General features: G+C 35.1%; 1 protein-coding gene across 10 annotated transcripts in view; it reads right to left on the bottom strand.

Annotated features, from left to right (window-relative positions):
• The window catches only part of EHBP1 (EH domain binding protein 1), a 403,867-nt gene that overhangs the window by 96,195 nt on the left and 289,522 nt on the right, over window positions 1-18,150 (bottom strand). For all 10 annotated transcript variants that reach the window (XM_046660551.1, XM_046660550.1, XM_046660552.1 and 7 more), the window contains 2 exons: window positions 2,138-2,316; window positions 1,464-1,512 (listed from right to left, as the gene is read on the bottom strand). In XM_046660551.1, the coding sequence (XP_046516507.1) occupies window positions 1,464-1,512; window positions 2,138-2,316 (228 nt within the window). The remainder of the gene's footprint in view (window positions 1-1,463; window positions 1,513-2,137; window positions 2,317-18,150) is intronic.

Below are 18,150 nucleotides of genomic sequence, written 5' to 3' on the forward strand. Positions count from 1 at the left end.
CGGCCCTGTGGTCGAGTGGTTAAGTTCTCATGCTGTGCTTTGGCGGCCCAGGGTTTCACTGGTTCGAATCCTGGGCACGGACATGGCACTGCTCGTCAGGCCATGCCAAGGAGGCATCCCACATGCCATAACTAGAAGGACCCACAACTAAAAATGCAAAACTATGTACCGGGTGGTTTTGGGGAGAAAAAGGAAAAATAAAATCTTTAAAAAAAAAACAAAACAAACAAATAGTTTAGACCAAGTCTAGACTTGGTCCCATGAATCCTTTGGGCAATGAATCCCTTCTCAGAATAATGTTTGACATGCATAAAATACAGAGAATTAAGAAAGAAACCAATTATTTTGAAAAATAAAACTATGAAAATACTATTAAAACTGAATTTGAGAAACAGTAACACGTGCTTTTTATGAATGTATTAACTACTGTAATTTTTAAAAAGTGATGAGCTTAAAAGGTATTTGTGGGTATTTACAACTGCAACGTGATAGGAAAATATCTGAGATTCTAAAGGTGACAAAGTCTCATGCACGGCTAACACTACAGTGGTTTGTTGCCTAAGTTCATCATTGAAGGAAATGCTAAATTTCACTTAAAGAATTGAGAAAATAAAATAAATTTTTTGTCCTAGTCATGTTCAAGGACCCCCCCGAATTCTATCCCCAGCTCCCAGGTTAAGAACTTCTATTCTAAGACAATTAAGACATTCTAAGACATTAACTTGCCAGTTGAAGAATTCAGTTCAGTGCAAAAAAACATTGACTATCTACTGTGTGTTAAGTGCTTTCCTTCTTTTTCATGTCATGGTGCACGGAGAAGATTGCAATACTGTACTGTGCCCTGGGGTAAATACTTAAGTCAGCCTGCAGCCACAGTCCGCTGGCCCAGGGAGGCTCTAGCAACTCAGCCCTGCACAGCCACCCTGAAGGCTGAAAGGATCAATTTCCCTCACGAACCAACTGGAAAGCTCTTATGTCAGCATAATAACTAATTATGTGAAAGAAACTGTAAAGTTTACCAGAAAATTTTTTAAAAAGAACCAATGTTCCTATCTTTTTGCTTCTAGGAACATACACACCCTTTCCTGCACACCCATTAGGCTCCTGCCCTCATCCCCTTCCCAAGAGATTTTTCTAAACTCTTAACAGTTTATGGCACACAATTTCGGGTGTACCTTTTAAAAGCTAAATGTTGAATAAAAGCAATATGCTTTAACAAACATTTAATGGTTAACCAAGTTCATACACATATTATAACCTGATGCTAGTCCAGCACTTGACATCTTTAAAGGCCATGACAAGCTAGAGTAAATCATGCATCCTATTTGAACTGTGGGCAGCAGACTAACTTCTGCGAACTGCAGTTATGACCTCACAAAACAACTTTACTTGCCCCAAATTAATAAAAGCCTGCAGAGAAGCCAGAATTGAAACTTTCTGGTTTTTCCTTTGGCAATTCTTACCTTTTTGTTGTTCTCTTTAATATCTTGAGGATTCAGAGACTTGTAGTCACTGAGGGAGAAAATGGCACAGTAGGTACATACAGTATTGGATAAAAACAGCTGTTTTTAAAACAAACTGAATCTAAAAACTTGACATTCAATAATACCAAAGAGTAACTAGCAATTTCACAGCAATTCAATCATCAAAACTAATAGCGTGGAAAATTAAGGAAATACATAAATAAATAAAAACAGTGATTACATGTTTCACTGCCTGAAGCTTTCGACCTAAAGGAGAAGTTAAGGCAGGGGGCCAGATACTAGACTTGACAACCAAATTTACCAGGAGGCAATCCCTTGTTCTCAGTGTACAAACAGCTACAGGCTTATTTGTCTCATCTCATTTTTACACTAAGACAATTTTCATAATAATTTGAAGTCAGTTCTTTGTATGAGATGAAGGAGAAAAATCTTTTTTTTTTTTAAACAGAAAATATTGTTTTTAGGCATCAAGAAGGAAGAAATTTTCTTTCTGGCATACACTTCTTCTCTCAAAAAGCAAAGAGTGTGAGTAATAAAAAAAAGAAATATAAAGTCAAGTATTTCAGGACCTGTGTTAAGAAATTATTTTATGGTTTTTAAAAAAACTATTATCTATGAAATATTTATAGGGAATGGAAAACGCTTCTACTTACATTAAATCTGGTCTAAAGTGGTGTAATATTGCACAAAAAGATAAACCATTTCTCCACGATGTAGTAAAATTGGTGATTTTCACTCCCCGGTAGTTTTTTGTAACTTCTTTGCACCATACAAGCAATGACTGACTAGCATTTGGCTTTCGTCCCAAAACAGGACTTGGTATAGGGCTCGGCTAGAAAAAAGGAAAAGAGGAAAACATTAAAATAATTTAATGGAAGATGAAAATTAACATTAATTGACCTAACTAGATCATTTGAACCCTTTGATGTCAGTTTAGGTCCTTCAAAACTGTCAATTCAAGACAACTGTAACCTCCAAGAAAGAGACATGAATCTTAAGTTATTATCTTCAGCTTTAGCCTATGGCATTTGCCTGACAAGGATGTAGATATGCAAGATTTTAAACCTATACATAAGAACATGCCAAGGGCTATATTGATAGAAACATTATATTAAAGTATTTAAATACTTAAGGCTGACTATCTGTGTAACTCTCAAGCCCTAAAAAATTTTCCCCAAATGCAATCATGTACAAATATAGTTTCTTTTTGACTAGATTAAAAATAATGCATTTTGAAGTCTGTAGCACAAATTGTTAGCAGTGGAGAGATCAAAATAACAGTAAGTTTTTTTTAATACAGTAATCATATGCATTTTAGATAGCACAATGATAATCATATTCAAAAATACTTCTTATATAAATTTACTGATGGCAAAACATATATAGAGTTATTAACAGTTAGGTGTTGGTAGCAACAGCACACAACAGTACATAATTTGGATTTGCTCAAAATATTTTCTAATTATCACTGATAGCTACTTGTGAATATTAGGTAAGTTGGGGGGAGTGCGTGTGTGTGTGTTTTAAATCTTAAGTATATACTTGGCTTTCCCCCCTTGTTCATATACTTGAAACAACAACGATGACAACAAAACTAAGACTACAATAAGATTTTTATCCCAAACTCTTATTCTTAAAACCACGTCATCTTCTTTTACTGAGCAACAACCACAGTTTGTGATGGTAACTTTAGAGATTGATGCAATTGAAAACTATAAAGAAAACTACTAAATGTTTCTGGACTTTAAATCTTGCTATCAATTAAGTGCTGGCTAGAGACATAAAATACAGGCCCTCTAAAATCAGGTGACGGGAGAACAATTATTTATCCCTAATATCATTTAAATTTAACAAGTAAACCATTCTTGCCACACAGCTTACTTAAGAAAGACCAATGATGCCCCCACTTGACAAAAGCATGTTAGTGCCAAACAATTAAAACCATCAACCCACACAATTACGATTTATGCATTGACTGCACCTGTGGAAAGACTATTACGAAACACTAAGGATGTAATTTCTTATTTTTTATTAACTGTAAGATTAACAAATTGTTATATAAATAACCATAAATCTAGCCAAGTGCTGTTCTTTAAATGATCACCCATACAAAGTCAATGCTGGTCATAAAGATCAATAAATTTGGATCAATTCTTCTTAATATGAAGAAGTAGGTAAAAATGTCATTCCCAACATAGGAAGGTATTTACTTTAAAATAAATAATAGCTCTTTAAACTATCAATCTAACATGTATAAAAATGAACTATTAAATTTATTTTCACCCAATGGTAACTTTTCACTGTGACTTTCAAATCCCTCTAGAAGTAGAGTGGAGAATGGTCTATGGATGAGCTAGCAGATCAGTGAACTAAGCACAAACACATTTTTCCTTAGATTTTCTATTATTCAAAGGATTGCCTTTATTAAAATGTTTTTTGTGTATCAAATTATATTATTAAGGCAGTGATTCATTCTAAGCACGGGTAGCATGTACATGGGCAGATAATCTACAACTATCATTATAATGATTCATTTCAATCATCAGTAGCACTTATATAGGGAATGTACAAATGTCATTATCTCGTTACAATCTAAAGTGGCTTTCTGTACTTAAAAAATAGGAAAAACATACCATGTCAATATGATTATGAATATACCCTTGTTTCTGAGAAGGCTCAACATGAAAAAGCTAAAAGAACTACGCTAAACTTTGGATTTACTCTAACACAAAACCCTCATATTAAAACATCTCACAGGGATGCTTACTGCACTGCTAAGAAAAAGAAGTCATATGTAATTGAAGAAACTTTGATGAAATTACAAGCCCTATAATAAATGGTTATGTTGATTGCAGAGAAAGAAAATTGACATAGAGCCATTGTTCAATGAATCATCCACTTCAGAACTACGGACCTTTCATCTAATATTTTGCAGAGGGTCATAAAAAAATAAGCAGTTAAGTCATTTTGAACCTTCAGTACAAAAATGGATGAAATTACTTGTTTCTTGCTATAGGTGGCTCCTGATTTTGTAGTAAACATGTAGGTTACTTGATTTCTCTATGTCTCTCATCTATAAAATGGAGGTTGTAATGGCACTTATTGTTGTAGTAACAAGAACTGCCTCCCCCTCTTCCTGCCCATTACGATCATTACCACTCTCTCCCTGGATCAGCATATCAACCTCTTTGCTGCTTCTTGGATACCCTAGTCATGGTCCCACTTTAGCGCCTTTGCCCAGATTGCTCCATTTGCCTGGCTGCTCTCCTCTCATACAGCTGCATGGTTAACTCCAACGCAACTATCTCCATTAGGATTATTATGACTACCCTATTTGATGATGCAACCCATCTCCATCGCCAACCCCAACCCAGTGCTCCTGACTCCCCTTATCTTGCTCTAGTTTTTCCATAGTACTTATCCTCTTCTTATGGTCCATACAACTTATTTTGGTAATTACCAAAATATGCTTATTGGTTACGCTTATTGCTTATCACCTGGACATCCTCACAAAATAAAAAGGCTAGGAGGGCAGGGATTTTAGTTCGTTTTGTTTATTAACCTATCCCAAGCATCCAGAACAGCTCCTGGTACATAGTAGGCACTCAATACATACTGTCAAATGAATAAATGCATGCAAAACATTTAGCACAATGTACGGCACATAGCAACTATTCAGTAAATATTAATTGCAATTATTATTACTACCACCAATGTTTATCAACAGTTGAACTCCTATTTTTGAGGGTCTTTTGGAAACTTTAAAGGCCACGAATGTCTTCAAGATAGTGAAAATTCTTTTGCAAATAAAGCTTTAACTAGAAGATAATCTTGATACTCTATGTGCAAAATGAGGCACTTGGAATTCTTGGCTACATATCTACTTCTATGGGTTTGGTGAAAAAAGCCCTGAATGACTGTGATTTATTGTTTTCCAAAGAAAGGACGACACCAAAATCTGGCCATTAAGGGTAGATCCAAACTTTCAAATGTTAGAACTCTTTAAAAGTTCCTTCTTACATTTTTGCAATGACCAGATGTGTAAGAAGTCATCTCTATTTAACATATCAGGAAAGTAAAGCACAGATATTACAGTTGTCTTTTTTATGTACTGAGAGAAGAAATGTCTAAAAGCCATTCTAATTAAAACTTTATGATCAGAATGATCAGAGTAGGCTCAATTAGGTAATCCTGCCAGTTCTCTTTCAATCAAGCCACCATGCGGATGAAATTGCACTGATCTCAGTTTAACTGAGAACTACAGTTGGATGTCAACCATCATGAAGTGATGACAGTAGAGAAGAAACAGGACTTGAAACTACTGTTGGACTTAACGGTTCTAATATAGATAATTTTAATGTATTATTTTTGTTAACATAGCATATTACCTATTAAAGATAGTAATGTCACCTAGTTATTATGCTAACAATGACAAGAGGATTTCTTTCAGAAAACAGGCAAATAACTTGTTACAAAATTTCCTAAATCATAATAGCTGCAAGAAATTTCAATTCCATTTTTCCGGCTGTACCCCTCTGACTATAGCTGCTCTCTCTTTTGTGGTCTCCCTTCTTCCACTGATACAAGCACATATTCCTCTAGGTATTGCTCTAAATAGTTCTCTCTCGCCACACTTTAAGCTGATTCACTCCCAGGATTCCAACTATCACTTCCATGCAGACGATTCCCAAATATACATTTATAGTTCAAACTATCTCAAGTTGACATTTCCAGCTGGCTGTCCTTCCTGCCATATAAAATTCAAACTCAATATGTCCAAAACCATAATTATAGTCTTTCCCTACAACCTGCTTCATTTTCATTATGTTTGCAAATGATACTGCTATTGTCCCACTGCCTAGACTTTTAATCTCAGAATCAGCCTTGAACTCTTCCTTCACCTATCATCCTTTACTGGTTATTTCACGGGCAATTTTGATCCTAGTGTTGTAATGTTTTTATAATCTACCTTCTTTCGCCTAGGATATTACAAAATATTCCTAATAGGTCTTCCTTCTTCTAAATTCTCCCTTATCTGACCCATTGCCATAGCAACAATCTTCTTAAAGCGGAAGTCAAAGGCTCCAATGGCTCTCAAGAACGTACAAAATGATGACAAAATACTTCTGAGCATTGAATCCCAAATCTTTTTCAAAGTATCTATTCTCTAGGATGACTCACCATTCTCTAAAATCACTATGCTTTCCTGCCTAGCTCTCAGCTCCCTCACTTTCAGTCTTTGATCATATAGATTGTTACCTCACTTGGAATATCTTCTGTCCCAAGTCTAACTGGTACAATTTCACTCTACTTAAATTCAACTGTCATCTGCCACATGAAATCCCTTTCCAACTCCCAGTCAGTAGGAGACCCTTCAGTGTTCTTTTGACTCTCTGTCTCTCTTACAGCATTTTTACTACAATATGTTCAGTTCTTCCCTCTTCAAAAACAGGCATTAATTTTTCATTAATCAATAAAGTATATTCTGGGCATCTACCACATCCCACATGCAATGTTAAAACCTTTACATGCTCATTTAATCATCACAATTCCTCTGAGGTAGGTACTGTTATTCTCAATTTCAGTTGAAGAAACTGAGGTTACACAGCTAGGAAGTGGAAGAATTAGACTCTATACCAAGGTGTTCCTACTCCAGAGCCTGTACTCTTAAACATGCATTTCACATTTTGAGATAAAAAATGCACTTTTAGGACCTCAGTAGAAACTGTACGTTTCTTGAGACCAGTGATTGCCTCCGTCAACTTATTATCTTTTTCAGAGCTTAGATCACTCCCCAGTGTATGTTAAATTACTTGACTCAAAAAAGGCAATTGATCCAGACAATTTAAAACCTAGGAGTATTCTGTTAATAAAACCCTTTGCCCCTTTTGTTGGATTTTAGATTATTGATTAGAACTATAACTAGGACTAATTAAGTCCAGACCAATGAGATATACACTACCATTGCCAAAGTTGTAGGATATTTTGGTTTCCACAGTGTTAATTCTGGGAGCCTTTCCCCAATTATTGCAAATTATTACACACAGTTGAGAGAACTTTGGATAAATCTCAACATTTGGTGAGCTCAAAACAACAGCAGTGTTGAGAACAAGAACACTTGTATCTGAACTGTTCTTATTCTTTTGCAAAGTGTTTTCATTCAAATAATTTCATTTTATTCTCATAGTAAATTTGAAAGTTAGGCTTTGTTACTCTACTACTAGACAATTAGAAAGATTATGCCATAATTAAAACATTGGGAGGAATTTCTGCTTACATTAAAGTAGGAGTACCAGCTGAACACAACTTTTAAAAAGCTGAACAAAATATTTTTTAAAAATCTAAGAAATATCAAACAACTATCCCCAAGTCAAGATCTGGAGAGACTAGGAAACCAGAGAGTAAGCGAGCCTCTCAGTGCTCCTTCTTATAATGGCTGATCTGGAAGTGAGCTGAGAGGCAGAGCTGTAATTTTTGTAGACTCCCAAATAGCAATATGAGCACCACCACCCTCAAAAATAGAAAAAAAATAATAATAAAGAAGAGAGCAAAAAATAAGGAAATAGAAAATAAGCATACAATAAAAAGGATCAACAAAACCAAAAGGGGCTTCTTTGAAAGGAAAAAATCACTTATACCTGTAATGTGACTTCCAAGAAAAAAAAGGGAAGCAAATTCTGGCTAGAAGAAATAGAAAACCTGGAGAATCTATAACTATTGAAGAAATTAAATTTGTAATTAAAATCCTTCCTTATAAACAAAATTCCATTTGGATTAACTAATAAATTCTACCAAATAGGCAAGGAAGAAATATCTCTAACGTTACCACAAATTATTCCAGAGAATAAGAAAAATGGTTTTTTTTCTCCAACTCATTTCACGAATGAAGAATTTAGCAAATCTTGATATAAAACTCAAGAGGATAAGGCAAAATTACGAGAAAACCTATATGAATACAGAGGCAAAAGTCTCAATGAAAATGTTAGCATACTGAATCTAGCAATTTATAAATTGAACAAACTGGACAGGAATGTACATTTGACCTGACATTAGCAAATCTATTGAGGTACCTTGCCAAATCAACACACTATAGGGAAAAATACGTACATACAATCATCTAAATAGATGCAGAAAAGTACTTAATAAAATTTAATGTCCATTCATATTCTATAGAATAATCTTAGTAATCTACTAGTAATAGAAGATTCCTTAACTTGTAAAAAGCCTACAGCAAATATCACAATGGTGAATTCCAAGTTTTCCCTTTGAGATTGGGAATCTATCACCACTTTTATTCAATACTGTTTGGAGGTCCTAGCTAGTGCATGAAGGCCAAAAAAAGACATAATGGTAGAAATATTGGAAAAGGAACAAAATTACAAAACTGACAGCATTTACAAATACTATAATTCTGTAGAAAATCCAAAAGAATCTACAGCTAATGAGAATTAATAAGAGAATTTAAAGAGGTTGCTGGATACAAAAAACAACGTAGAAAACCAACTGCATTCCTACACCAACAAAGCAGTTAGAAATTAAAATTTATGACTATTCATAGTGGCATAAAAAAATAAAGTACTAAGAAATAAATCTACAAATAATGTGCATGAATGCTATAGAAAAACTGTTAAGCTTTATTGTGGGGGAAAAAAGAAAAAAGGAGACCTAAAGAAATATACCATATTCAGGAATTAGAAGACTCAATTTTGTAAAGATACCAATTTTTTTCAGGGTCAAAGGGTTAACCAACAAACCCAAACTTGCTTTTCATGAGAAGATGAGTTTACGTGAGCCTACTTTCTAGAAACATTTCCATAGAAATATACTGGATTAAGATCAATATGATATGTCAGATTTGTTACTAAGCAATATTATTTATTGTAAAAATGACCCTGGATTAGTGAACTGCATCTAGACTTGGAAGCCTGTCAATAAACTATAAATGCCCACTGAAAAACAAAGGCCACAGGTTCCATGTGCTTAGTGTGATTCTTGTAACCAAATATGTTCCCCAAGTGACCCGATGGTTATACCTATGGGATGTTAACAAGATCTCGTATTTTATAAGCCAGTGGTCCACACTTACTCACCTGGTCATGCCACCTTACAACTGAACAGTTCATGGGGGACTAAAATATGTCACTGCATACCTGATGCTAAAATGCTAACATACTGTACTTCCTGTCCTTCTATAAAGCTAAGTAAACCTAGTGGCAAATTATACATATATGTATATACACATACACACATACAAACATATACAATAATATATATTTTAACAAAAGGCTTGTAATCAGAATACACACTCACACAAAAAAACCTACAAAACAGTAAAACAAACTGAACCAATAGAAAAATGAGTAAAAACTGAATGTGCACTTTACAAAAAAAGAAATTCAAATATCCAGTAAACATATGAAAAGTCACTCCACAATATTAGTATTGAGAGAACTGCACAAAGCACTACTACACATTTCCCTCCAGAAAGGCTAAAATTAAAAAGTCTTTTAATTAAAATGAAATTAAATATTAATGTTATTAAAAATACCAAGTGTTGACAAGGATGTGGAGCAAAGGGAGCTCATACAGGGCTAATGGAAAAACTCTGGCATCCTCTACTGTGCTCAACTTGAAGATGTGTATATCCTATGACCCAGCAATCCTAGGTTTATTTCCTACACAAATGCATGCTTATACAGAATAGAATACATGTTCAAAAATGTTCACAGCACGTAACGGTCTATTATTGTTATTTTAAATTAATTAATATATTTTAAAAATTTCTCATTTTTAATTTCTCATATTGTAAATATCACCAGGTATAACTTGCATAAACAAAAACTCTTTGGGGCCCTCAAAAACTTTAAAAAAATTTTTATTATGATAAGATATACATAATATAGTATTTGCCATCTTAACCATTTTTAAGTGTATAGTTCAGTGGTATTAAGTACATTCCTGTTGTGCAACAATCACCACTGTCCAATTCCAGAACACTTTTTGGCTTGCAGAACTGAAACACTATAGCCATTGAACAGTAATTCCCCATTTCCCTTCTCCCAAGAGCCCCTGGCAACCACCATTCTACTTTCTGTCTCTCTGATTTTGATTTCTCTAGGTACCTCATATAAGTGGAACCATACACATTTGTCTTTTTGTGACTAGCTTATTTTACTTAGCATAATGTCCTCAAGGTTCATCCACGTTATAGCATATGTCAGAATTTCCTTCCTTTTTAAGCCTAAATAATATTCCATTGTTTGTATATACCACATTTTGTTTATCCATTCATGTATATATCTTCTTTGGTGAAATGTCTATCCAAGTCCTTTGTTCATTTTTGAATTGTGTTTGCTTTTTGTTCTTGAGTTTTAGGAGTTCTCTATACATTCTGGATATTAATCTCATCAGATATATGATTTACAAATATTTTCTCATATTATGTAGGTTGGCTTGTCACTCTCTTGATTGTGTCCTTTGATGCATGAAAATTTTAAATTTTCATGAAGTCAGATTTGCCTATTTTTTCTTTTGTTGCCTGTGCCTTTGGTGTTATATCCAAGAATTCATTGCCAAGCCAAGGTCATGAAGCTTCTGCTCTATGTTCTCTCCCAGGAGTTTTATAGTTTTAGTTCATACTTTTAGGTCTTTAATCCATTTTGAGTTAATTTTTGTATATAGTATTATGTAAGGGTCCAAGTCCATTCTTTTGCATGCGGATATCCAGTTTTCCCAGGACCATTTGTCCCAACTGAATGGACTTGGTACCCTTGCTGAAAATCATTTCACCCCACATGAAATGGTTTATATCTGGGTTCTCCATTCTATTCCATTGCTCTATATGTCTGTCTTTATGCCAGTACCACACTGTTTGATTATTGTAGCTTTGCAGGAAGTTTTAAGATGAGGAAGTGTGAGCCCTCCAACTCTGGTCTTTTTCAAGATTGTTTTGGTTATTCAGGGTTCCCTGAGATTCCATATGAATTTTAGGATGGATTTTTCTATTTTTGCAAAAAATTTCTTTAAGATTTTGATGGGGGTTGCACTGAATCTCTAGATTGCTTTGGGTAGTACTGACATCTTAACAATACTGTCTTCCAATCCATGAATATGGGATGTCTTTACATCTATTTGTGTCTTCTTCAAGCTCTTTCATCGTGTTCTACTTCTCAGTGTAGAAGCCTTTTACCTCCTTGGTTAATTCTTAAGTATTCTATTCTTTTTGATACTATTTTAAATGTAATTGTTTCCTTAACTTCCTTTTCCAATTGTTCATTTTTAGTGATAGGAATTCAAATGATTTTTGTGTGTTGAATCTGCATCCGTTGCTGATCTTAGTTATAAGAGTTTTCTCAGTGGAATCTTTAGGTGGTTTTCTACATATAAGGTCATATCATCTGTACACAGAGATAATTTACTTCTTCCATTCCAATTTGGATGAGTTTTATTTCTTTTTCTTACCTAATTGCTCTAGCTTGGACTGCCAGTACAATGTTGAACAGAAGTGGTGAGAGTAGGCATCCTTGCTTTGTTCCTGATCTTAAAGAAAAAGCTTTCAGTATTTCACCAATGAGTATGATTTTTGCTGTGGGTTTTTTCATATACAACTTTTATTATCTTGAGGTAGTCTATTCCTAGTTTGTTGAATGTTTTTATCATGAAAGGGGGTTGAGTTCTGTCAAATGCTTTTTCTGCACCTATTGAGATAAAATCAGATGATTTTAACCTTCATTCTGTTAATGTGGTGTTGATCAATTTTTGCAGGTAGAACCATCCATGCATTCCAGGAACAAATCCCACTTAGTCATGATGTACAATTCTTTTAGTATATTGCTGAATCCAGTTTTCTAGTCTGTTGTTGAGGATTTGTGCATCAATATTTTAAGGGACATTGGTCTATAGTTTCCTTTTCCTGTAGCGTCTTTGTCTGGCTTTGGTATCAGGGTAATGCTGGCCTTATAAAGTAAGTTAGAAAGTGTTCCTCCTCTTCAATTTTTGGGAAAACTTTGAGGATTATTTGTATTTTTTCTTCTTTAAATGTTTGGAAGAATTCACTAGTGAAGCCATTAGGCTCATGGCTTTTCTTTGTCAGGAAATTTTTGATGAGTGATTCAGTGTCCTTATGAGTTACAGGTCTATTCAGATTTTCTGTTTCTTCAAGATTCAGTCTTGGTAGGTGTTGTACTTCTAGGAATTTGTCCATTTCATCTAGGTTATTCCAATTCGTTGTCATATAGCTGTTCACAGTACTGTCTTATAATCCTTTTTATTTCTGTAGAATCATTAGTGATGTACTCACTTTCATTTCTGATTATGTCATTTGAGTCTTCTCTTCTTTTTTTTTTTTTGAGGAAGACTAGCCCTGAGCTAACATGTGCTGCCAATCCTCCTCTTTTTGCTGAGGAAGATGGGCCCTAAGACAACATCCATGCCCATCTTCCTCTACTTTATATGTGGGACACCTGCCACAGCATGACTCAACAAGCAGTGCATAAGTCTGCACCCAGGATCTGAACCAGTGAACCCTGGGCCACCAAAGCTGAATGTGCAAACTTAACTGATGCACCACCGGGCTGGCCCCTTCTCTTGTTTTCTTAGTCCACCTATTTAAAGGTTTGTCAATTTTGTTGATCTTTTCAAAGACCTAATTTTTGGTTTCATTGATTGTCTCTACCTTTTTTCTTTTTTTTAGCTCTTTGAGGTTTTTTTTTCTAATTGGCACCTGACCTAACAACTGTTGCCAATCTTCTTTTTTTTTTTCCTGCTTTATCTTCCCATCCCCCCACCATACATAGTTGTATATCTTAGTTGCAGGTCCTTCTAGTTGCAGGATGTGGGACGCCGCCTCAACGTGGCCTGATGAGCAGTGCCATGTCCACACCCAGGATCCGAACCCTGGGCCGCCACAGCAGAGCGTGTGAACTTAACCACTCAGCCACAGAGCCAGCCCCTCTATCTTTTTTCAAAGCCCTTAGTTTTTTAGTTTTAGGTTCATAAAAAAAATTTTTTTTTTTTAAAGATTGGTACCTGGGCTCACAACTGTTGCCAATCTTCTTTTTTTTTTTTTTCCTGCTTTTTCTCCCCAAATACCCCCAGTACATAGTTGTATATTTTAGTTGTGGGTCTTTCTAGTTGTGGCATGTGGGATGCCGCCTCAACGTGGCCTGATGAGTGGTGCCATCACTCATGGCACCCACTCATGGCCTGGGTCCATGCCCAGGATCTGAACCAGTAAACCCTGGGCCTCTTTTCGCTTGAGGAAGATTGTCATTGAGCTAACATCTGTGCCAATCTTTCTATATTTCGTATGTGGGATGCCACCACAGCATGGCTTGATGAGTAATGTGCAGGTCTATGCCCAGGATCCTAACTTGTGAACCCCAGACCACCAAAGTGGAGCACGCGAACATACCCATTACGCCATGGGTCAGCCCCCAGAAGTTTTTAATTTTAATGAAATCCAGATTATCCATGATTTCTTTCATGAATTGTGTCTTTGGTATTGTATCTAAAAAGGCATCACCATATCCAAGGTCATCAAGGTTTTCTCCTGTCATCTTCCAGGAATTTTACAGTTTCGCATTTTATATTTAGATCTGTGAGCTATTTTGAATTATTTTTTATAAAGAGTGTAAAGTCTCATTTTTTTCATATTTTTGCATGTGGATGTCCAGTTGTTCCAGCGCCACTTGTTATATTGTTTTTCTATTACCTATTTCACTTACGTTTGCTGTAATCTTTATTATCCCTTTCTTTTTTGATAGCTTTGGGTTTAGTTTGTTCTTTTTTCTAGTTCCTTAAGTTGTAAAGTTAGGTTGTTGAATTTTTTAAATTTTAATTTAATGATCTATTTTATTTAACCAAACAAATTCAAACTAATGGCATTCCAACATGTAATTAATACTTAAGATTATTAATAAAATATTTTCTATTCTTGGTCTGGACTGTCTTCAAAATCCAGAGTGCATTTGGCACTTAGAACACATCTCCATTTAGACAGGTGCTGAATGACCACATGTATCTAATGGCTATTGTATGAGAAAGCGTAGCTATAAACTTTTAAAAATATTTTATTTTGCTAATAAAAATTGTATATATTTAAGGTGTAGAACATGATGTTTTGATATACATACACATTGTGAAATGATTACTACAGCCAAGTGAATTAACATACCCATCACTTCACACTGTTATCATTTTTGTGTGTATGGTGACAACACTTAACTATTTGCTATTTCTTAGCAAATTTTAAGTATACAATACAGTATTATTAACTACTGTCACCATGCTGTATGTTAGATTGCTAAAACTTTTATGTAGGATACAACATAAACCTTTGTACTCTTTGACCAGCAACCCCCCCCCCCCACCAAGGCTCCCCACCCCTGCTGCTGGTAACCACCATTCTATGCCTCTATGAATTCAACTTTTTTCAGATTTCACATATAAGTGAGATCATGTAGTATTTTTCTTTCTGAGCCTGCCATATTTCATTAGTATAATGTCCTCTAGGTTCATCTATATTATTGCAAATGGCAGTATTTTCTTCTCTTTAAAAGGTGAATAAGATTCAATTGTAAATATACCACAACTTTTATTTTAATTGAAGTATAATTGACATACAAATATCCTATTAGTTTAAGATATACAACATTTATATACATTACAAAAGGATCACCATGATAGGTCTAGTTACCATCTGTCACCATTCAGTTATCAGAATATTACTGACTATATATCAGTTTGTACTTCAACCCCCTTTACCTATTCCACCCCCAAGCCTCTCCTGACTCTGGTAACCACCAGTTTGTTTCCTGTATCTATGAGTCTGTTTCCGTTTTGTTTGTTCATTTGTTTCGCTTTTTAGATTGTACACATAAGTGAAATCATATGCTATTTGTCTTTCTCTGTCTGACTTATTTCACTTAGCATAATACCCTCTAGGTAAATCCAAATTGTTGCAAATGGCAAGATTTCATTCTTTTTTACGGCTGAATTATATATATATATATACACACACACACACGCACACACACACACACACACACACACACAGTGGAATGTATTTATATAATACACACACACACACACACATATATATATATATATATACCACTTTATCCACTCATCTATTGATGGGTCTTTAGGTTACTTCCATATCTTGGCTATGGTAAATAATGCTGCAATGAACATAGGGGTGCTGCATATACTTTTGAAGTAGTGTTTTCATTTTCTTCAGATAAAGACGCAGAAGTGGAATTGCTGGATCGTATAGTAATTAAAAACAATTTTTTTCAGGAATCTCCAACTGTTTTTCATAGTGGCTGCACCAATTTATGTTCCCACCAACAGTGTACAAGGGTTCCTTTTTCTCCACACCCTCGTCAACACTTGTTATCTTTTGTCTTTTTTATAATAGCCATTCTGACATGTGTGAGGTGGTATTTCATTATGGTTTTGATTTGCATTTCCCTGATGATTAGTGATGTTGAGCATCTTTTCATGCACTTCTTGGTCATCTGCATGTCTTCTTTGGAAAAATGTCTATTTGAGGGCCTGGCCCCATGGCCAAATGGGTGAAGTTCTGTGCACTCTGCTTCAGTGGCCCAGGTTCGCAGGTTTGGATCCTGGGCATGGACCTACTCCACTCACCACCCATGCTTTGGTGGTGTCCCACATACAAAAAACTAGAGGAAGACTGGCACAGATGTTAGCTTAGGGCAAATCTTCCTCAGCAAAAAAAAGTCTATTTGAGTCCTCTGCCCATTTATTAATTGAGTTTTATATTAAGTTGTATAAATTCTTTATATACTTTAGATGTTAACACTTTATCAGATTAGGGTTTGCAAATATCTTCCTCTGCTATTCAGTAGGTTGCCTTTTGTTTTGTTGATGGTTTCACTCACTGTGCAAAAGCTTTTTAGTTTCACGCAATCCCATTTGTTTATTTTTGCTTTTGTTGCGGTTCCCTGAGGAGACTGGTCAAAAAAAAATATTGCTAAGACTAATGTCAAAGAGCTGACTGTTGACTGTCCATGTTTTCTTCTAGGGGTTTTATAGTTTCAGGTCTTAAATTGAAGCCTTTAATCCATTTTGAATTTATTTGTGCATATGGTGTAAGACAGTCATTCAGTTTCATCCTTTTGCATGTGGCTGTCCAGTTTCCCCAACACCATTTACTGAAGAGACTATCTTTTCCCCATTGTATATTCTTGTCTTTGTCATAGATTAATTGACAATATATGTCTGAGTTTATTTCTCAACTCTCTGTTCTAGTCCATTGATCTATGTGTTTGTTTTTGTGCCAGCACCATACCTTACTATAGCTTTGTAGTATATTTTAAAATCAGGGAGCATGATACTTCCAACTTTGTTCTTCTTTATCAAGAATGCTTTGGCTATTCAGGGTCTTTTGTGGTTCTATACAAATTTTAGGATTCTTTGTTCTAGTTCTGAGGAAATGCCATTGGCATTTTGATGGGGACTGCACTGAATCTGTAGATTGCTTTGGGTAGCACGGACATTTTAACAATTCTTTCAACCCATGAGCATGGTGCATCATTCCATTTACTTGTGTCATCTTCAATTTCTTTCATCAATGTCTTATAGTTTTCAAAGTACAGGTATTTCACCTCCCTGGTTAAATTTATTCCTATGTATTTTATTCTTTTTTTAAAAATTTGTATTGAGTTAATGATAGGTTACAATCTTGTGAAATTTCAGTTGTACATTACTGTTTGCCAGTCGTGTTGTAGGTGCACCCCTTCACCCGTTGTGCCCACCCCCCACCTCATCTTTCCCCTGGTAGCCACTAATCTGTTCTCTTTGTCTACATTATTTTATTCTTTTTGATGCAACTGTAAATGAGACTGTTTTCTTAATTTCTCTTTCTGATAGCTCATCATTAGTGTACAGAAACGCAACCAATTTCTGTATGTTCATTTTGTATCCTGCAACTTTACTCAATTCATTTATTGGTTCTAATAGTGTTTTGGTGGAGTTAGGTTTTTCAATATATAGTATCACGTCATCTGCAAACAGTGACAGTTTCACTTTTTGTTTTCCAGTCTGGATGCCTTGTATTTCTTCTCCTTGCCTAACTGCTTGCTGTAGCTGTGCCTTCCAGCGCTGTGTTGAATGAAAGCCGTGAGAATGGGCATCCCTGTCTTGTTCCTAATCTTAGAAGAAAACCTGTCAACTTTTCACTGTTGAGTACAATGTTGGCTGTGGGTTTGTCATATACAGCCTTTATCATGTTGAGGTATGCTCCTTCTATACCCACTTTATTGAGAGTTTTTATCATAAGTTGATGTTGAATTTTGTTAAATGCTTTTTCTGCATCTATTGAAGTGATGATATGATTTTTATCCTTTGTTTTGTTAATATGGTATATCACATTAACTTTTTTGCAAATGTTGAACCATCCTTGCATCCTTGGAATAAACCCCACTTCATCCTGGTGTATGATCCTTTTAATGTATTGTTGAATATGCTTTGTTAACACTTTGTTGTGGATTTTTGCATCTATGTTCATCAGGGATATTGTCCTGTAATTTTCTTTTGTTTGTGGTGTCTTTGTCTCGTATCTTTAATTGGTATCATGGTAATGTTGGCCTCATAAAATGAGTTTGGAAGTGTTCCTTCTTCTTCAGTGTTTTTGGAATAA

Source organism: Equus quagga, chromosome 5 (genome assembly GCF_021613505.1).
Source record: "Equus quagga isolate Etosha38 chromosome 5, UCLA_HA_Equagga_1.0, whole genome shotgun sequence".
Taxonomy (NCBI): Eukaryota; Metazoa; Chordata; class Mammalia; order Perissodactyla; family Equidae; genus Equus; species Equus quagga.